Here is a 22,530-nt window from a genome sequence, read left to right on the forward strand (position 1 = left end):
TACATGCATGCTCTCTTTATTAGTGTAAACAAGTGAAATTTGGAACAGCTTCAGTTCTCATACACTGATTTATATTTATTTTCATTGTGGCCTTTGTGCATCAACATGTAAACATCTTCCCCATCACCCACAATCAATAGCCCCCACTAAAACAATTGTACAACACTGTTTGATTTGCTCTGAATTGCATGGCTTCCTTCAGTAAAACACTTTAAACTTTAGTTAAAAAAAAAAGAAAGTAAAGTAAAACTTAAAAAAAAAAAAGGAGGTTTTTTTTTTTAAAAAAATAATTTTTGGTGGCTTGTGTTGGAAGCAAAAACTTTTGAAATAAATGTAGGCACAGTCTGGTAAAGTAGCTGCCAGAAGGAGTGGAAGGAGCTCTCTCACTTGTCCCGCATGAGAACCATTTCTGTCAGGTGCACCAGGGCCTCTCTCTCGGGGGACGGCCGCAGCTTGCGGATCTCGCGCGTGGCCGCGTGGCAGTAGCGCTGGGCGAGGTAGGTGGTTTGCTGCACACCATCACTCTGAGGGAAGAGACAAAAGCAGGGACCTGATCAGCCTCCTGCTGCCTTCTGCCTCGTCCAGGCACAGGGGGAGGTTCTAAGGTCAGTAAGTACACTCATACATTATATTCTGATGGGGAAAGAGGATTCGTTCTGGAATTGGGGAAGCCCACCTACCTGCCCCAAACTGTCCAAGTACTAAAACTCATCCATGCTAAAATAGCAACTCAGCCATTACAAAACAGCACTGGTATTAATAACAAAGTAGAAACTAATGGTTTATCCCTTCCCCTCCTGCCCTAAATAGAGGTGTACAAAACCCCCATGCTATTCTGAGAAATAGGTAATAATTTTGCACAGACCATTTCTCAGTCTTTTTAGACCAGAGTAATTTAAAACTGGTATAGGGTGTGCACTGCAGTTACAAGACTGACTGGAAATTACATGCCATTTATACCAGCTGTTGAATACAGCTATGCCTCAGCTGAAGAACTGAGTTCATTTGTGAACTTTTTACTTACACAGATTTTATGCTGTTGGAGGGAAAAAAAAAAAATTCTTCAGTACCTAGCATTTCTGCTAAAATACTGTGCCAGAGGGAGACCTGAGTTGTTCTTACTTGGCATTGTACATTGCATGCTACACAGTAGGTATTTTCCAATGCAGCCTTGCTATTTTACTTGAGAGGCAATGAATTTCAGACTGAGCAGCAGGGAGAGCAGAAATATTTCATATCAGTCTTACCTGCAACACATATTTCCATGCACGTTCAACATCTCCTGGCTTACTGAATCTCCTCATTATCATAGCATTCATTTCTGGAAACTAAGCACAAAGGGAGAAGGTTTGTACTTGCTTTTGAGTTGTTTTTCATGTAGCTGCCTGCCCTGCTAAGGTCAGAACACCACCAAAGTGCAGCCCTCTTCCCTGTCACTGCTGCTACAGGTACAGCTTTAGGTTTGTACTTGCAGTCTGCACAGGAATATAGCAGAGCCCAAACACTTATAACTGAAACCTGGCTCTGGCTCTGCTGGCTGTAGCCAATTGGAAGCAGAAGTCAGCACCTGCCATTTTAGCATCTTAAACAGATGTTCCAGTGTGGTAACTTCTGATGTGGCTACTGCCTGGTGAATAATCTGCATCAGATACTCTATCACAGATGATGATCAGTGTTGGCACTCCTAGAAGAAGCACCTCTGCCCCCACACATACAAAAGAACCTGGGATGTTGGTTGTTGCAATATTGTATAGTTCAACTTGTAAAATCCCCTCATGCAAACACTGGCTGTTACATTCTCTTACATTTTCCATTGTGCTGGTATATTATATACACAGATTTTTTTTTTAGTAAGATAAAAACAACAACTATAAGGTATTTTATTTTCAGCCACATAGCATTTGTAGTTAGCACTGCACGCTCAATTCCCTACAAATCAAGCAGGTAACTCAAGTCAGTTGTTTTGAGAAAAATCACATCACTTAGGTAAATATGCAGCCTCTTTCTTAAGACAGCCTAGAAACAGAAAAACCTAGTGCTTAACAAAATAAGGCTACAACTCAAGGCAGCTACTCCACAGAAGAATTCTTTTTAAGGGAAAGAAAGAGCTGTTTGTTCATGTTGCCTGAAAGGATTAGAGTCAAACAAAGATGATGTTATTGCCATATACTTGTAAATAATGATCTGCCTTCCTTGCACACCTTTGGGCCTGCAACTGCAGCTTTACAGCCTTGTTCAGGTACAAACATGTAGCACCCTTCAGTGCTGTGACAGTCTCCTATTACTCATACACAGTCTTGGAGATGCATTCAGAAGTTCAGTGATGACTCACACTTCATCTAAAAGAGGAAAGTCATGGCTTTTTCTAGATCCTAGCTTCCTTGCCAGGTAATGACAATTTAATTGCAGTGTTCATGCAATCAGTTTTCACATTATTCATATTTACAGTTATATAGGATGCATATGGGATCACTTTTTATATTTAAGCATTAAAGGACATGAAGATCCCCAAACTTGTAAGGCAGAGCTGTTATTAGCAATTCTGCCTATTTAGTGGGCAGCACATCAGCATTTAACAGGAATGCTTATAATAAAAATAAACCTTCCTTCTTCAGCTGTACTCGTTTAAGAGGAGCTTTAGAATTAGCATACACTAGTGTATTTCCTTAAAAAATAAATGGGGTGTTGTTTTTTTTTACTGAGTGAGCTAACTTTAAATACTGAATAAATAGGTACTATATCAAGGTAAACATTTTTTTCTCCTTAATATTCTAATGCACAAAGATGTATTTCAGAGGGAGGGGAGAGGAGAGGAAGAAAAGGCATCTGCCACTGGAGATCCAGAGCACATTAAAAACTAACAAATGTTTGTCAGGAAGACAACTGGAAGAGTACCAGCTACATGAAAGGATAGCAGCAATACTAATCTGAAAAGACAGCCTATAATTAATAATTACACTTTGGACTGTCTTCAAGTCCTGGCTCATAGGGTTTTTTCTCAGACACAAATATATGAAATATCTTTTAGTAGCATCATGAGTGTTGGTTGAAGCTCCACATTTTTTAGCACTCATGCTTTGTTTATATATCAGTTAAGTCTGCAGTGCTGTTGTTCCAGTTTCTTGAAAACAGCAGGACATTTGCAGCAAAGAAGCCTTCTGGTTAATGCAGGAAACTTTATAAGATGGTCAAGTTACATTTCAATGCAAAAATGTACACTTCCCATCTATCAAAGATACAAATGAGGAAAAAGTGGCCTACAAAGAACAAGATTTTACAATAGGAGTGACAGATTTTATTTTCTTTTATTTCTATCTTATGAACTAATTTATCTAGTAAAGCTAATTAAAAGATAGATGAAGTTCAAAGTCAGAGACAGACAACCCAAACAAATGAATAAGAAATAGTTTTAATTTAAAAATTGGAATATTCAACACCCACAAGACAATCAATGTCACCCATTCTCTGCCAAAACTGGGTATTTGCAACATGCCTTGTTTCCTTCTGCACGTGGCTTTAGCACACACAAAAAGTTTTACAGCTCCATCCTCCCTCTCTGCCTGAGTGTCTCACTGTTCTTTGGACAGCTCCAATTGCTATGACACAGTTCTGAAATAATGATTCAAGAATATGCTTGTGAAGCCCCCAGATGAGTATGGGGAGACACTGAGGACACAGAGAAGGTTGTTCTCAATATGCATTCATCTGCTTTGTCAGTTGGCTGATACTCTGTGCTCCTGTCTGTTCTGAGATACAGATCCTTGGAAATGCCCAAAGGATAAGGAAGCAAACAGATGTGAATGCTCCACCTCCCCCCACAACAGGCTCTTTTAGAGGGGGAAGTAAATGTCAAAGTTGTTGGGTTTTTTTAAATGATGTAGAACTTTTCCCATGTCAAGCTCTAAGCAATTCCACTGAGAGATCATAGATGAGAGCTCTGCTGGAACTAACTGTGCCAGCTTTTATATCACACTGTGGAGCCTGGTAGGAAGGACTGCTTTTTAAGTCCCAAATCTGCTTGCCTCTGGGGAACAAGACACTAGAGCAAGGAATTAAATCAGTTTCTTTCCTGTTTATGGATTAGCACAAATTTTAATGTTTTTCATGCTGCTCACAGTTCCATTTTCATTTTGCTCCTCCAAATAATTTCCAAGGCACTGAAAATCTTGACCAATTTTAAGCCTGTTTTATTTATGACAGTCCCTTTTCTCTTACCCAACCTGCAGACAGGAAACCTACTCATGTTTGTAAATGGATAATACTTGAGGACAAAGAAAAGAAAAGATCAAATCCAATAAATAAAGGTACCCACCTAAAGGCAAGGCAGGGATTTCAATTCTTGGCCCCAGATGGATACAAAGCCCAGAACAAGGCAAAAAAGCCTACATACACAGTCAAGCCCAGGAAGAGGATGTCTCAGGAGAAAACACAAGCAAGAAGCTACTTAGGAATAACCTACACAAAATGTCCTAAAACTCTCAATACCTAGAAGTGCCTAACAGTAAGTAGAGTTGTGCAGGAAGGTGTTTCTCAGAACTTACATGTGCACAGAATCCATCTGATACTGAACCTACTGATTTGCCACATGTGCCCAGGCCCCTCTCATCACTGACAATGGAGATCTGATGTGTTTCAGCTGGTCCTGTGAGGAGCAGTTTACACTTCTCAATTTGAGCAAACAGCTTCCTGCTGACTTACCTGTCGACAAGCAAATAAGACAGGGCCTGTGGCTAATCCAAGCTTGAGATCTGCTGCTGTTGGTTTCCCCAGATGGTCAGCACATGATGTAAAATCCAGCACATCATCTATCAACTAAAAAAATGAACATACAGATTATTTAAAATTTCTTTTTTAAGTATTACAGCTAAATACAGACTAATCCTTGTTAAAGACAAGATTTGTAGGAAGGATTAAGACAGCCCACTTTGATTTCTAAAACACTTTGGAGAAGTTTAGATTTTAGATTCCATTTAGTTCAACAAAAACACTACCTGAAAAGCTATGCCAACGTTTTTTCCATACTGGTACGCAATCTCATGAACTTTGGGGTCAGGGCAGCCTAGAATTGAAACCTGAAAAGACAAAAACCCCAAGTAAATAGAAAGCTTTAGTTAACTAAAAGTTAGCACTTTTAGCCCTTGACCATAGGTGTGACCCAGCCAGCACAGGCTGGAAGGATCTGGGAAAGGCAAAAAAAGCTGACTTGAGCACATTCTGGCATATCTCAGTTCATGGAGACACAAAACTGGCCAAGCTTACTAGAAAACAAGGCTGAACAGCAGTGCAGTATTAAAACTACATTCACATCTGCAAAGAGATTAGCTTCATTAAATATTTATCAGGCTTAGAAATTACAATGCAAGGATAAAGAGAAAAGAAATGTGGATGCACTTTACATGCAGGGAGGGTAGTAGTTGTATCCAGTCCAGTGATGGGGAAATTAAACTAATTACATACATAAATCAGCCAGGGGATAATTGGAGGTCAGATAGCAGATAAATGGACATTACATGTCTCATAAAAGATTACAAAGCTGGATGTGTTGGACCTGGTACAGCAGGGGCAGTTGACATAAGGATGATTATTTTTAAGGTGATGTTAACTGTATCTGACTTGCTCAGGAAGATGACTTGATTAGCCTGCAGGCAAAGCTACTGAGGGATAATTAGTGGCAAAGAAAAGACAGCAAATGAAGAAAGCACACCAAGCTCACAAAGGTATCACTGAATTGAGATAAAACATTTTACGTGAATGTACAATCAACTACTTGAAAGACAGAAATTTTGCTGAATAAACTCCACAAAACTAAAATATAGGACGTTAACTAAGGTTTGAGAATTAATATCTTGCCTGGAAGTAAGGGCATTTATGCTATTTGCATTTATGTACTGATTATACATTTTGCAAAATGAGGTTGGTTAAATACTCAGATTGATTTCAACTTTCAATAAACCAATTAGAACAGAGGACAAAAATCCACCCTGGTTTATTGCAGGCATTCCAATTCTGCTGTGACCAATGCAAGGAGTGAAAATACATTTTACTTTAGACTAAAAATATATGCTAGGAAAACACAATATAAAAGAATAAGTATGTGTGTGTATGTATGTATATGTATTCTTCTTTAGGACTGTGTAAGGTAGGTTCATAAAAAACCCCTCCAAACCCAAAACCAACCCCAAACAAATCCAGCAGTAGCTTTGGAGGTGAACGTGAAGATGGAAATAAGAAACAACATTATACCCTAATAAATGTGATGCAACTTGCACAAAATGAGAGACGATTTATGCAGCAGTGCACTTCATATCTGAGCATCAGAACACTTCCCAGTCATAACCTGCATCTGTTGATAATAACTAAATCCCAGAGGAATCTGGATGACTGAGAAATTAACAGCATCATACATTCTCCACTTTTACTTAAAAGAGGACAATATAGCAGGAAAATAATGCTACTTATCTCTAATAATCATACAAAATCCTGAAGGCTATTAAACAGAGAGAACTGCAAATATGAGATATTTAAATAGATGTTGCTAGGGACTATCAAAGTAGAACATTTTGCCTTTTTATCCTCCTTTTGATGTTTGTCTCTTAAATAGCAGTATTTGCCCGAAGACCTAACATCTACTGCTGTACCACGCAAGCTTTTGGTTGCTTCTGTAATACAAATCACATAATGCCAGCATGGCAGGGGGACTGCATCCACCCTGTTCCAATGAAATCCTTACCTACCTCCACATTTCCTTCCATGTGGAGGATTAAAATACAGAATTCAGTGACAAAATCCTGCTTAATGGCAAAGGGTTGGAGTGGGCAGTAGCTGGCAGAGGGTGGGAGGAAGTGCTGTGTAAAGAAAAGAGCTTCCTCCATTTAACCTGAAAGGTCAATTCTTGTTCACAGACAAAAAAAGGACAAAAAAAAATTTAAAAATTCGGGAGATTTTTTCTGCCAGTTATCCTCAAGTGAACAACCCTCTGACCATGACCACATAATAAACCTGCAGTTGGGTTGTGTCTATCAGGGAGTTCCTTCAGGATGCAATTGCTCAAACTGCTCTTGTGGATTGTTGCCCCCAGCTGGACACTGGCCGGGCTGCAGCCAGGCTGCCTGTCACTCCCACACAGAGTTTAACTGGAGCAAATACAAATCAGGATTACCAACTCAATACAGTGATGTGTGTTTAAATTATAAAACTCCCCCTTTGAAAACAGCCTAGAGCTCCCCAGATAGGAAGGACTGGCTCATGACAAATTTAATCTTGGAAGACTTCAAGCCTGTCCTCCACTAAATCATGATGAAAAATCCTTCCTAATACCAAGTGAAACAAATTCTTTAGAAATGTTCTTTGAATTCAGCAAAGCAGGACAATCTCCTTGGTGTTATTTCAAACACACTTTTTGCAAAAAAAGAAGCTGTTTGTGTTATGTTATATGAGAGACTATAAACCAATTCTGCCTCTTTACTGAATTTCACATCCATAAAATACATTATCAGCTCTGGGTAGATACATCTTGCTCTGATGTTTAATATGTGACAATATGGCAGCTGGAGTTGAAAGCATTTGCACATCTCTACCAGTGCTCTTTAGATCAGAGAGGAAAACCTGCTGCTGGGCCAGAATTTGCTTAAATAAACACTACAAGAGATGTTTGTTCTTGTAGTCCTAGATTTGTGGACTCCATGGAAAGGAAAAGGCTCTAAAATGTTCCCCTTTTCCAGCTATTCTTCTCCATGCCCATCTCCAGAAGCAGTCAGGTTCCTGCCTTCTTATTCCTGGCTCATCCATCCCTGTTTTTCTAGACAGGAGCAGTGTTCCTCTTTCCAGGAGAACCACAGAATAGTTTAGGGTGGAAGGAAACTCTGAAAGTCATCTGCTCAAAGGAGAGTCTACTTCACAGTCAGAGGTCTTATTTTCCTGGGCAGCAGTTGCACATGCTTGTAGGGTTTTTTGATGGAGCCCTGTGCACACACCAAACTAGGGACTGGTCAGAGCAGGAGCTTACAGGAATATCCAGAGCTTTAGACTTGGTTTCTTCAGTCCCTTCCACAGCCCTGCCTTACACAAGGAGACACAAGCTTCCCTTAACATGGAAATCAACAATCTCTAGTGCACCCTTACACTCAAAGCAAGCAGGATTTAATCCTTCATCTGAAAGTATACCATACAAAATATAAATATATTTATGAGCCTCAGGAATTCACATTACTGCAGGGTTTAAAAAAGACAGAAAATCTGCTCGGGTTATTTTGCTATCTCCAGCTGGCCTGATGACTAAACAGAAATTCCACTCCAGCTTTATTGTTTCTGAATTCTTGAACTAAAGTCACCTCATGTTTCTCTGAAAAATGCCTTGCAGTAACTAAGGTTTCAATGACTCTGGGCCATCTGCCACTGCCTCCTTTTACAATACACTTTAATTGAAATTTTGGTTACATTCCCCCATGCAGAACTGTTGTAGAAATAAACTGGAGACTGGGATGGCTCTTAACATCTTGAACAGACTGTTCTCTCCCTAAGTCCTAACTTAAAGAATTTTGATTTAAATGCAGTAATACTTTGGTGGTACAGAATGTATGACTTACATTGTATGTCTTGTTTAGACCTTTTTGCAGGAATACCCTCCTCTTCCATTTCTAAAGCATGGCACAATGGAATTCTAAGGTGCCACCTGAACCTGTTTGACATCTTCTTTCCAATTAATACTTGTATTTATTTAATCACAGCAACTAATCAGGTTTTTCCTATCATTAACAGGAACAGAACTGCTTCTAAAACCCATAGTCTCTTCTCTTAGTTTTGTCCCTGAAAACAAGATCTGAATACTCTTGAGTCCTTAACTGAATTCCCTTTCAAGATAGAACTGATGATCCTGCTTATCATTTTTGCTACAGAACACAGAACTTCCTTCTGATTCCACTTCTTCAGGAGCCAAAGCCATCTAAACAAAAAATCTCAGCACTCACTCACATGCAACAAAAAAAAAAAAAAACCCAAATCCCTCCCACCAAAAAAAAAAAAAAAATCCCTTTTAACTCCTATCAATAGAGCTCTCCTAATCCATGCAGAAAGAAACTGAGGGAAAGATACATATTCAATTCATTGGTACTGTGTGCAGCAATAAGGATTTGCCATGAAGAGAGACCTTCTCTCTCTATTTTCCTTTCTAACACAAATTTTACAGCATATAAAATTCCAGCAGTTCAGCAATGGAACAACTCAGACCAGCCACTAGAAGAAAAGCAGCCAAACACCCCCCTGACCAGCATCACAGCCTCAGTCTTGAGGGAACTGCTTAAATCCTTAACTCTTGCAAGTCATGAAAAGGAAAAAGATTAAATTAGCACATCTGTAGGGAGAATCCACCCAGTGGGAATGTGATTTCTTCCATCTGCAAAGATTCTTTTAGGCAGACTGTCAAAATGAATATTAAAATTTGGGTATGTTTTTTCTGGGGTAGCAGAATAATGTCATGCTCTTCACTAATCTAGGTGCCTACTGATATAAAACAAGACTTGCAAAAGAAAATTGCCAGGGTCATATTGCCATTAATATGAGCAATCCAGAAGACTTAATTTCTTTCCTCCAACTAGAATAAAAGGTATTTTCCCTCCCCTGAAATCCATGTGTCTCATTCTACGTGATCATTTTGATATAAGCAATTTTCAACTGCTGTCTGTTGCACAAATGCACCAGTTCCCTGAGAACAAAGGAAGATGATTAACACTAGCACAGATTTTTACTCTAATTCTTTAAGAATTCCTGCTTGTTATAGAATCCATTAGCTATACTGCCTTTCACTAAAAAGAATAAACCAAACTCCCTTTGAGGGTGAAATTATTAGCCACCTCTATTTTCTGCACTAAAACTGAACATCTACTTTTGTGTAAGAATATAATCTTGAATTGGATCTTTTTGTAATCAAGTAAGAGAACTGAGTGACAGGGCTGGATAAAGTAATTGGTAATTAAAACACCAGACAAATCAAGACAAATCAAGTACATGCTTCGGGTTTTTTACAATGTGATGTAGAGATATCAGGAAAATGTTTTCACCCAGAGGGTGGCTGGGCACTGGAAAGAGCTCCCCAGGGAAGTGGTCACAGCACCAAACCTGACAGAGCTCAAGAAGTGTTTGGACAGTGCTCTCAGCACATGGTGTGACTCTTGGGGTGTCCCATGCAGGGACAGGAGTTGGACTTGATGACCTTGATGGGCCCCTTCCAACACAGCTTATTCTCTGATTCTGTGATAATTGTTTCCTCCCACTGTTACCACTTAAGGTCTCACTCAGCACCAATGAGTAGGGCCAGGTGTCAAAGAAGATTTAAAATCAAATTATAGGCTCAAAAATGATCAACTGAGTTTAAAACCACTGTATCAAAGTTCCAAAATTTCATAAATTGAAGATTGCCACTGTTATGATTATTTGAACCTTATTTTCATTCTTGAGAATAACAATAAATCTGTGTATAAATAAAAAACGCAAAGAAAAAGTGAAAACCAATATTGGAGGCTACACAGCTGAACTGTGATAAAATTCACAATCTCAAACCCATTCACGTTCTGGCAGAATACCATTTCAGGGTTTTGCTTTGGAGGGTCTCCAGAGCAAAGAGCAATACTGGTTTAGCTGTGAAGCTTACAGTATGGTATGTTAACTTCAGAAGAGACAGACGTACATACTGCTTTACAACTGTTTGCTATCAGACTCGCCGTCTTCTTAAAAGTCTTCTCGAGGTAGTGAGCAAATCTCTCATTCTCGTTTTCCTTGGAACCCAGCTGGAGGAATTCACCTAAAAAGTTGCACAGAAGGGAGGTTTTATTTGTGGGCTTACTGCTTAGGCAAGCAAATTGGAAGATAAAAACAGGAAAAAACCTTACCACGCACCAGATCTTCAATCACCTGAGTTAGAACAGAGATGATAGTGGTATTTCCAATTCGTGCTAAAGCTACAGAAGCAGCTGAGAGGATGAAGTCGCCAGCTAGAACAGCCTAACAACAACAACAAAAAGGTGATCCCTTAAGTCTTCTCCTGTGTTACTACAGACCATACAATTTCCTTTAACTGTCAGATCTACTCACATTACAAAACTTTCCCACATAAAGCACAGATATCTCATTTTAAGAGCGAAAAACCACATAACCAAATATGGACATCTGAGTAATTTTTGAGTCCCTATCAAATGGTACTGGTGATATTTCTCTGTATATGCACTGTCCCCCCTGTATGCAGTATGTGTTTACTTATGAAGTTTTTTTGAACATTAGTTCTCTATTTGACCGTTCTCTTGTGGCTGTTACGCCATGTGAACTCTGAATTACCCCAAGTTCCTTCCTTGTATTTTCTGGTGAAGACCTTTCTTGTAATGCTCTGTGAAGAAAACACCAATTTAAAAAAAAAATTCCCGCTGACTGAAAACATTTTTGTGTTCACCACTGAATCAGCATTCAGGATGAGGTACAAGTTAAAAGTATTTCAATGCCAAAATCAGTAATAATCAGCAATAATCACAAAAGGGGCCAGGTTGGAAGGGGCCAGAATCGTCTGGTCCAACCTCCCTGCTCAAGCAGGGTCATCCCAGAACACATGGCACAGGATTGCATTCAGATGATTCTTGAATCTCTCCAGTGAGGGAGACTCCAAAGCCTCTCTGGACAATTTGTTCACATTCAGATGGAACTTCCTGTGCATCAGTTTTTGTCCTCTGCCTCTTGTCCTATTACTTGAGAAGAGCCTGGATCCATCTTTGTGACACTGCTTTCAGATACGTACAGCGAGGGCCCCTCTCAGTCATCTCTTCTGGAGGCTGGACAGGTGCAACACTAACACACTTCAACCATTCATTATCTAATGCTTCCAACAGTTCAGAAAAAGAAAACACATTTGTCTCACTCACAAACCGTGCACACCTCTTCATATGTTTTCTGACACATTCCAAGACCTAGCCATAGTAACGTTACAAACCTCTAGGTATTTGTGCTCTGCTGAAATTCAAAGGCAAGCCTTGCACGTATTAGCAAACTCACTTTCCTCTCTCCCCAGATTTGATTAAGTGTCCTTTTTCCTCTGCGAGAATTTGCATCATCAATGACATCATCATGAACTAGACTGGCTGTATGGATCATCTCAGCAATTATGGCCACAGAGCGCTGGCTTGCTTGCACCTCCCTAAAATAAAAAACAAGAACTGTCAAATAATTAAATCAATTATATATGCTGCAGTACACTACAAAATGTCTATTAAAAACCAAACAAAAATGTTCCTCTGAAAACAGCTGTCACAGCTTTTTCCTGGTCTGACCCTCTTCTTTCAAACCTGGAATTAGGAAGACAAGAGAAAGTAAGATCACATTTGTACAGTAAGTGCAGAGGGATGAGTCCATCCTCATGAGGCCTATTTCTACATTGCTGCATTAACAGTACTGCAAAACTCCTGTGTTATTGACTTTAATCCCTCTAAATCCAGACTGCAATAAACAGCACAGCATCAAGGATGCTTGGCTCCAAGACTGAAGTCTGAAAAACAGCAGAGAAAAGAATGACAGGTAGCTCTGTAGATGAGTTTTAAGTTTTCCTTATCTCTGTTTTTCTACCTACAAATATGGCATCACAAACTCTCTACAGCTGGATAACTCTAAGCAGCAAGCTGGAGAGATCAGAAGGAACAGAAACCTGCATTCTACATTTGAAAGACATAACTCATAGATCTTATCCTTGATGTTACCTGATTACCTTAAAACCCCAGAGGTTCTTCAGAAGCCTGAGGAATTAACTAGAATTCTACTGCAAGCACTTTAGGACTGTAAACACCAACTACCTAACACATATTGGAACTCAGCCTTTGGGAAGATCTAACACTGATGATTCAATTCTCAGTAGTTCACACTACTTTTTTTTTAAAGTAGGTGAAAAGAAGGTAAGGGAAGAACACAGAAGCAATTATCTAGAGAACAAAACTGGCAAAAAGCACATAAAAGAGCCAACCTAGCTCACACAAAGGACCATCTCCCTTAGTATCCAGCTTCCACTGTCTTCTGGTATTTTTCTGTTTTCATCATAGGTTACATGCAGGATCCCAGAAATGGCTATCCCAGTCAGTCCTGACTCATAGGTGTAATAACTCCACATGGACATTTAAAATGCCCCACATACAAAACAATAGCACAAAGACCCCAAAATCCACAACATAAGAAAGAAACTACTTTTGATATATAAATAACTGTCTGTATACTTCTGGTATACAGACAAGAGAGAAAAATTATACTATTTTACAGGAGAACAGAAAAAGAACCGAAACAGAAGATAATTTCACCTCATGTAAGGGAATTTAAAACTTTCCTGCACTGCCTATGTCCTTTAAAATGTAGTGATTAATCACAAAATGAAAGAACATATTGCAGTCTGCTGACATAACACTGCATTTTGACACCTACCTCTATACAGAATTCTGCACTGCTGTCAGTGGGAGTTCTACATCCTGAACAATAGCAGGATGACTGGGGTAGCTCACAGGCTGTGAAAATATGGCTTTTACACAACAGAAAATAAGAGCTGGAAACCTTTATGGTTCTTTGGAGGCAAGTCTTAATGTGGACTAGTGATTTAATCAAATGCAAGTTCAGTGTAAATAGTTTTCCAAAACAAATTACTCTTACTAAGTAGGAGAAAACTTACCTTCAAAAAACTGTAAAGGTCTCCAGCCTCTTTCATGCACTGTTCTCCTTTTGGGGATTCCCTTTTTCATTAATTATGTCAGCAGACTGGACTTCCTGCTGGGAAGCAGCAGTAAATGGCAACACTCACTGACACACTGAAATATTTCAGTAGTATGAAGACAGCATAAAACCAGTTATTTCACAAGCAGGTTCTGAAAAGTTCTGCATTATAATCTATCTTATCTCTGACAATGACTAAAAATGGCATAGCAATGTTCATGGTTTCCAGAATGTTGTATCAAATGTGACAATTTCATCTGAAGAGGTTTTAAAACTACTATTTCCACAAAGTCTCAAGCAAGGTTCTACCCAGTGCTGGCAAAAAAAGTTCTGCAATTGTTTCTTGCATGCATCTTGTGAGCCTAATTCTAGATCGGTGCATGCCCGCTTTTAGGGGAAAAGACACAAACCCCAGGATCTTTCTCATCCCCTGCCATTTTTCATTCAGCTTCTCCTGCAAAACAAAAGCAAAATGTGGCAGTAACTCAGTAGATAACAGCAAATCCAGTAAGTGGAAAGATGCCATTTTTAGTTCATTCTCAAAGTAAAGAGGCCCTGAGATGATGTATATTTACAGATATTTTATACAACTAATCATGTTCTGTTCTTCAATAGGACCCTCTGCTTGATTCAGTGATAAGGTTTTATAGATGTGCTGTACCCTGAGGTGTTTTCCATTACAGAACTTGTTTCATGAACACTGAACAAGCCAATGCTGACCATACAGGTTAAGAAACCCCAAATGTCTCCCTCCAAATATCCCCGTCCAAAATCAAAACAAACACAAAACAAACAACCAAAACCACCCAACAATGGTGAGGGCTGAACTCAAAACCACACAAACCAGTATTTACACTCTCCAACAAAAATCTTGGAGGCAATGTGTTTGCCAGTAAGTAAACGCTGCCAGTTTAAGGACAGGAAATGAGCATAAGAACTTGCAACATTGTTGTGCTATGGCCACAGTCCTTCAAGCATCATTCTCCTGCTAAGGCCCTGGGGCTGAAAGAAGCAACCATCTCAGAAACAGAGTCTGTGACACAGAAGGGCACTGCAAAGTAGGAGAAGCACAGAGACTGCATGTGCTAACACCAGAGAAAACTGCAGAGCAGCTGGCACCACGGGCTTTTGACAACAACAGTTTGGAGGAGTGAAACAAAAGCGAACTAAGGTTGTTGGCAGGTTCTATCTTTAGGAAATATTCAATTTTATTTTACTGTCATTTTATTTGTTTCTCACACTATTCTGATAAATTTATTTCCCTTCCCCACCCACCCCCCCCAAACTTTTGTGCTCACTGTTTTACCTATTATTGTTGTATTTCTTTGGCCCTCTCTTATTTGCCTCTCTCTTGTTGGTTGTAGCTATAGAAATAAAAACTCTCCTTTTGAACACTTTGGAGAATACAGAAACACTAGGTCCTGTCAGGCTAAGGGATAATTCTGTGAAGCTCTTCACAGGCATGTGAAGAAATCTAGGCAGTGGATGTGTGAAATTGAGGGTTGCATGACCCCAACTTAAACTATTTACAACAATTCTTACTCCCACACAAAGCAAAGTTGCTATCAATAAGCAAAAAGCCACTGCCCAAGGGACTTAAAGATTCAGGGTGGGACTTAAAACACTTAAAACTTCGAGAGCAAAGAAGCAACACACTTCAGTCACTCACCTTTTTGGCAGTAATTCAGATAATTCTTTATAAAACTGTCATTTTCCTTATTGTGACCACAATAAAGTGACCTCACTCTAGAAAAACAGTTAACCTGCAGAGGGTATAGTAAATACCTCACTTCATTCAAACCTAAACATAAATGATCAATGTCACCTAACCTGCAAGCAAAGCCACCTGGCCATTCCATTCTCCTGAGAAATCTCAGCTATTCTGGAGGAGAAGAGAAAGAGGTCTCTTGGGACTGCCTTGTAAAATCAGGACCTGTAGCCTTCCTAAATTGTTATTTTAACAGCCAAATAAGGAAAAGTATTACCTTTTATACAAAAATTGCAGAAAAGAAGAAAAGAAAATGAAAAAGCAGGCAAAAGCATGGTGGATCCAGCAAGTTATATTACAGTTGAAAATGGCAGCAAGATGAAGCAGAAACTGAACATCAGCAATACAAACCCCAGAGGCAAAAGTTAAAAAAAAATGCTGGGGATGAACAGTACAGGATATTGGCTCACCCTACAAACCTACAGATACTGTGGCCAGTCTCTTCACATGTGGGAACCAAAGCCTCAACAAAGAAAAACAAGCCTGGGAGAAGAATCAGTATTAACTGAGGAAAAGAATGATAAAATGCTTGAAGGGAAATGACAAATTGAAAGTGGAAAAACATCTTTAAAAAACACTGGGAGAAGCAGAATGTAAGGCAAGTATTTTTCCCCCCCAGGTTTGTAGAAGAGTAGCAGACTTAAAAATATGCAGTATTACTTCTCTACATACACAATTTTCCACACAAACATAAAAAGGTTGGATGAACCATTTGCCACCTGGAAACAACGTTGCTTTAAGAAAGAACAATAATGAATCAATCACAGTATCAATGTGAACTGAAGTATATGTATACCAGAGCAGGTGTAAGACAGCCAGCTTCAAGCAGCTTAAAAGCAAAAGAGAAGAGAACACCCATAAAACTTTATCAGCTCACAGGAACTGGCTATCCACAGTACAAATGTAAATTCCTTTTGCATGGCCTTGCCAACCCTCAAAAGCATTGGTTACTATGCACCAGCCAACAAGCAGTACAGTGAAGACTTGTATCAACATAAGGGATATTTAATTACAATCACAGGCCTGGAAAAATTGGCACAGGGCACAGAACAGGAAGGTAAATACCCTGAGATTTCATTCCATTCCTTTGCTGCACACTTTTGTTCTTGCCACTCAGAATTTCATTCTAAAAGCAACATGACAAAGATGGTGACTCAGACTGCTTTGTACTAGGAACGTTCAGGTTATTGAGGAGGCCTTTGAAACAATGAACATATTTTGGAGGTGCTGATTAGAACCACAACAGATGTACAAACACTGCCAAATGACACAGGCATCTAGAAATCAGAGGATTTATGCTGAGGGCTGGCTACTGCAAAGCAAACACTCACCCCAGGAATATGTGGTACCTTCTTACAGGCATAGGGCAGGTCTCAAAACTGGTCCTGACAGTTTTGAGACAGCATAACATGTGGACAAGAATATGTCCATGAGCATGTACAAATGTCAAAAGACAGCAAATATGCTTTGAGCATATAGGCAAATTCAGGCTTTCTACTGCTACCTCTCTTTGATTCACTGCTCTACTCCCACACTGTATGACATCAGTTACAGCCTTCTCAGCACTGCACACATGATTTTGTTCATAAGCTTTTCATGCTACACACTAGAATGAGATAAAACTATTTTTACCATTATTTTGATTCCACAGATGCCCCAAAAACTCACTGTCCCTGTTGTTAAATCTCCTCCTAAATTTCCATTCTCTTAGAAACATAATGCTTTAAGTAGCTCTTTCACTCTGTTCCTGATAAATTTGTAGACCACAAGCCTTCAATCTTCATGATTATCCTTGCAATCCACCCCTGAAGCCAGCTGGACTTAACTTATCTTGAGCACAGGGATCAGGCACGCTGATGATTTCAGGAAGTGTGATGCACACTCCTGTAGCTGAACTGGACGGCTGCTGCATGCTAGGATATCTTCGAGGGTTTTCATAACAAAGGTGGTTGCAAACCACACTGGGGTTATGCCCTAATGGGACACCTAAGACCCTACAAGCTCAAGCAGAAAGTTTTGGTTTGCTGTGCTTCCTTACATTTCACCACAGATGAACGATCATCAAGAATGACTCTGCTGTCAAAAAGCGCCCTCCTCGCGCTCCTGTTTTTTTCATGTCAAGGTCACTCATGAATACATTAAGACAGTCTGTGGCAAAAGGTATCCCTGAGGATTTGCACAACCAATATGGTTCCTTTTGCTATCTCAGAGTCAATGACAAGAAGCAGTCCTGAACTGACAACAGAATCTGGCTGAAGGAAAGTTCATTAATCCTGGATGATTTTTCCTAAAACAAGAGGAACTGGCACACAGAGGAAAGGATGCTGCCAGCTCGGTTTTGCCTTCTCCTTCATAATTATATTTACATAGAAGGGGCTACACGGGGAGGTGTTATCCATGCAACAAAATACATGCCATGCTCTGAGGTACTAATCAAGTCCAACAAGGCATTAAACTAGTCCTACAAAGAGAAAACGGTGCAAGAGCTCAGAGAAATCCCTTAAGACTGACAAATTAGTCTAGAAACACTTCTGGAAAGGGACCAAAGATTACCTACTTGAAATTCTATACAAGGCAAGACTGGAAGCATAGCTGGAAGGCAACTGGAGAACACTCCAGCCAACATCTTTCCTCAAAATGCAAACATAGCAGTTGACAGGAACGTGTGGAGTGAAGCATTTGCAACGAGCCAGACTCAGGAGTGATAGAGAATACAGGCCAAGCATGATCTTCTGCCCAGTTAAAACTGCTTTCAAGTAACTTGGAGATGATAAGGATTACACCAGACTAATTAGCTTAGAATCTTACATAAAGCGTAGAAACTTGCTACTAGAGGGTGGGAAAAAAAACTCTTACTGTTTTCAAAATCTCACAGCTTTGAATGTAATCATACCACCTCTTTAATAGCTTTTCTGCACAATTACTAAAAAAATCTCACACCAAACTTATCACAGCAAACTTCTTACCGGTGACCAGAGTTTAATAAGAACAGGACTGGTTACAAATGAAAATACTTCATGAAGTCTATATAGTTTCAAAGAGTATTAAAGGTTCTAATAAAGCATTTATGCAAGAAGGTAGAATTGACTAAAAGCTTTACAAATATATTAATTCAGCAACATTATTTATCCACCCTGCTTACAAGTGCAGTATAGTCCACAATTTAATACATGGAAATATGTAATAAACCCAGCAGCTACTTTTGCACTGACAACTACAAAAATACAGCTTCAAGATAGAACTTACATTCAGGTTTTAACTGAGGAGCCTTTTATTTTCATAAAGTATTTTTCAGAGCGACAAGAATGACAACTTTCAAGCATGATGTGTGTATCTGAAAGTGACCAACTCACTTGGAATTATTATGGTGAATGTTGCAAGCCCGAGCCATTAGCACCACAATCATTGGTCGAAAGGCCTTTCCCTTCCCATCAAAGTAATAATCACACATTTCCTTAAGTTCTGCTGCAGAGACCAGCAATTCCTATAAAAAGGACAAGAGCATTTCAGCATGGAAGTCACAAAGTCAGTCTGTTTAGTGTAAGTAAACCAGTATGTATGTATATGGTTATTGCTTGCATTCATTCCATCCAGTGTAAGCTCAAGTTATTTTTAAAATTAGTATGAGTAATCTGAAATGTAAATGATGCATTTCAGCACTGCAAATCAGAAGAAAAAATTGCATTCTGGTTCTATAAAATATGAGAAATGCTCCATTTGCCTTCAGTTTAAGTTTCAGACAGCAGTTCATAAACATAAATAACATTACTTCAATAAATATCCATAAATGAATATATTTCAACAAATATCCAAACTGATGGCTGTTATTAAAAACAATCATCATTACATGCCACCATAGTCACCAAAATCCCTTACCTTTTTAATATCTTCATAGAGATTCTTCAAGTCTTTTCTACCAAGTTGAAAAGGGTCTTGGTATTTTTCATCACTAATTGTCTTACTGCAGCTGCACCAGTGGGATGTACTTGTATGATGAAACCTGGTGACAGTGTTTTTCAAGAATAGTCTTGTTAGCAGTCAAGTTCCCCTGATTCCCCATATAGAAACATCTGAAAGGTTTTCTTTTTCTCCCTCTCCCCTCACAACCCATTTAAACAAATGGTTAAAATATATGAAGACATCAAAACTCTCTTTTTCAGACAGACAGTAAGGGGCAAGGACAGAAAAGCTGTGTATTGATGATCATAAACCTTTGGGACTTGGCAAAGTGCATCTGGCAAATACACATACACACTCTGCCCTTAACAGATCCCAGATCTTCTGAGACCCAGAACACCACCTTACTCTCCATCTATTCCTTTTGAATACTCCATGGATAGTGTAGCCTACATTTGGAGATAGAGCCCTCACTTCTGGAAACCCAACTGTTCTGTTACCTTCTTCCCTCTCAGGTAAACTCCTGAAAAAATATTCCTGACTTAGATTTGATATTTTTTCCTTTGTATACCCAGCAACATAATAAATTAAATCAGTACTTCCAGGTAGCTAGGAAAGTTCATCAGAAAAGGGTGAAAGCTCCACCTGGATGCATTAAGATGCATTTAGCTTAGGAGATTTGTTTGTTTGTTTCCAGGATTTGAAGTTTCTTCTTCTTCTAATGTTTCCTTTCCCAAAGTGAACCGTATGTATTTTCTTGCAACATTCTTGCTTTTCCCGTTACTCTCCAGGATAGACGACTGAGATTCAAACTCGGCACTACAGCAGCAGTCTACACTGGAGTAAATAACCTTATCTTCAAAGTTTACAGCTCAGAGGTGTAACTACCCAGTTCACCCAATAACTATGTCCTTACCCACTACACAACAATGTGAATCTCCAACTTACCGCCAAAATATACTACATATTTTTGGAAACGAGAAAGTTGAACTTCTTTGGGTAATGTGACACATCTGCATAAAATAAAACCAGGGACAGTTTATCAGAACTTTAAACTGCCAGAAAACATCTGACTACAAAAAAAACGTACTCATCATCATTGCTCTATTTCTCCATTTTAACCCAGCAGCAAAGGGAGTCTCATAACCCCTTGCACACCACGTGAGACACGAGTGCACACTTCAGCAGGCACACTGAACTGACTCTTCCGCTCCACAGCCTTGGACTTTCTCCCCTCGCTGGCCCAGCCCAGGAGGCTTATCACTTAAATTACCAAACCTCCTCCAATAAAACCTTGCTTTTGCACTTGAGCAAGATGCAATTTTCAAACATTCCCTGCCTGGCACCAATCAAAGCACAGAGAAAAGGACGAGCTGTTTCAGTACACTAACAGAAAATCATGTCCTTGTTTTCCCCAAAGCAATTTCAATTCTGCCTGCTGTTTATAATTTACACTTGCCCATCTTCCCTGCTAAATGTCCAGAACCTAACTTCCAAATCTCGCAATCTCTCCAAGGATCTCTCCCTGCAGGCAGAGCCCAGGAGCATGGGGGAAGGAAGGCACAGTCCCAGGTACAAGATTCCAGCAGATACAGGCTGAGGAAGGAAGTACAGCTTTTACTCTGCTCCTGGGAATGCTGCCAGGAAGTACCGAGCCCTGCCCAATGCTGGGCTGAGCCAGCCTAAAATCACTGCAATCCACGTGTTCACCAAACTGCCTCTGGAAAAACTCACACATAAATGCTCAAGGAGACCTGCTCCTGCTCCTCGTGCCTCAGCGTCTCCTCAGATGTGGATTAAAGTAAAGCCTCTCTCTCCTTGGACAGTGGGAGACAAACAAAAGCCCTGTAATGGCTCAAGGGCACTCCTCCATCCTCCGTGCTTACACAAGGCCATGCAAGGAGACAAGGCGAGAGCCCAAACTCATCACAGACCTGCAATCACTGCTGTCTGACTTCAGTGTCCGGCCCTATGGCTGAGACATCCCAAGTCGCTCTCTCGGACCTCTCACCGCGTTCTGTTGCTAAAAATAGCTGATCCTTCAGCGCGGGCACACACAGACTCCCTCCCTCACACTGCCGCTTGACCCTGGAAGAGCGGCTGCTGCGGGATGCTGGACACGTTCGCTAGAGCACCGTCCCTGGGTCAGGACAGCCACAGCACCTCAGCAAGGCTCAGAACAGCAGCCTGGCCTTGTGAAGAAGCTCCAAACCAAAGGCAGTGAGTGAACTGCCGCCGTTGCCGCTCACAACGCTAACACACACAAACGCCTTCAAAATCTCACATAACGAGAACCACATCCCCTGCTCCCACCTAGGGCCGGCTCCGAGAGGCTCAGACACTGACCAGCGCTGAAAACCCCTAATCCGGAATTTAACCTTGCACCGAGCGCGCTCCTGCCCCCAGCAAGGACCCCCCGGCAGAGAACCGCCCCCGGGCCGTGGCGCTTCCCGGGCGGAGGCTGCGGGACGCCGAAGGAGCGGCGGCCGCGGGTGCCCGCCCGGCCCGGCGCCCCCCGCCCCATTCATTCCGCGCCCGCCCGGCGCCGCCGCACTCACCGCCGCGCTGGGGGCCGGCGGGACGCGGGGGCTGGGGCTCGGCACGGAGCCCAGCAGCGGCGCCCGGCGGCACCAGGCGCCACTCCGCCACCACCACCGCAAGGCCATGGTGTCCCCCAGCCCCGCCGCGCCGGCACCGCCTCCCGGCACCGCCGCGACCCGGACGCGGAAGCCCCGCGCCGCCACCGCCCTCCGGCCCGGTGCCGGGCGGGCAGCCCAACGCCCTCTTTGGGGGCGGGAGACCTCAGGCTGGGTTCGTGGGTGACTCTGGAAGGCGAGGTCTGGGGACATGTGGTGGCGGCCCTGGCTGCCCGCCTGCCTGGCCTGGGGCTGTGTGGCCGCGCTGTGCGGCTCCCGCGGGCTCTGCCCGGCCCCGAACGCTTCCCGCTCTCAGCCGGGTCAGTGCCCGCGGCGCCGGGCGGCGGAGCTCTGCGCCTGGGCCCTGTCTACCGACAGCCTCCTAGGTACGGCCTGCCCGCTCCCGGGCTCTGTCCTGCTGCCCTGCCCGGTCCCGGGGCTTTGTACTCCTGCCCTGCCCGGTCCCGGGGCTCTGTCCTGCTGTCCTGCCCGGTCCCGGGGCTCTGTATT

At 41.3% G+C, this 22,530-nt stretch overlaps 2 protein-coding genes across 3 annotated transcripts in view; one reads left to right on the forward strand and one right to left on the reverse strand.

The window, feature by feature from the left end:
- On the reverse strand, nt 1–22,233 carry PDSS1 (decaprenyl diphosphate synthase subunit 1). 2 transcript variants are annotated; one of them, XM_066552059.1, is made up of 11 exons: nt 21,943–22,233; nt 20,333–20,397; nt 19,364–19,487; nt 18,841–18,971; nt 12,031–12,172; nt 10,884–10,995; nt 10,686–10,795; nt 4,992–5,072; nt 4,699–4,812; nt 1,248–1,328; nt 1–524 (listed from the first exon to the last, which is right to left on the reverse strand). In XM_066552059.1, exons 1-11 carry the CDS (start codon nt 22,231–22,233, stop codon nt 384–386), a joined length of 1,392 nt encoding a protein of 463 aa, XP_066408156.1. In that variant the 3' UTR covers nt 1–383. The 2 variants fall into 2 exon arrangements, with proteins under 2 accessions (XP_066408156.1, XP_066408165.1); XM_066552068.1 differs by lacking the exons at nt 18,841–18,971; nt 19,364–19,487; nt 20,333–20,397; nt 21,943–22,233 and adding an exon at nt 13,679–13,773.
- Nucleotides 22,232–22,530, forward strand: part of LOC136557872 (protein adenylyltransferase SelO-like) — a 23,991-nt gene continuing 23,692 nt past the window's right edge. The window contains exon 1 of the mRNA XM_066552076.1: nt 22,232–22,406. Within this exon, the coding sequence (XP_066408173.1) occupies nt 22,232–22,406 (175 nt within the window). The remainder of the gene's footprint in view (nt 22,407–22,530) is intronic.

This window comes from Molothrus aeneus, chromosome 1, assembly GCF_037042795.1.
Source record: "Molothrus aeneus isolate 106 chromosome 1, BPBGC_Maene_1.0, whole genome shotgun sequence".
In the NCBI taxonomy this organism is placed as follows: Eukaryota; Metazoa; Chordata; class Aves; order Passeriformes; family Icteridae; genus Molothrus; species Molothrus aeneus.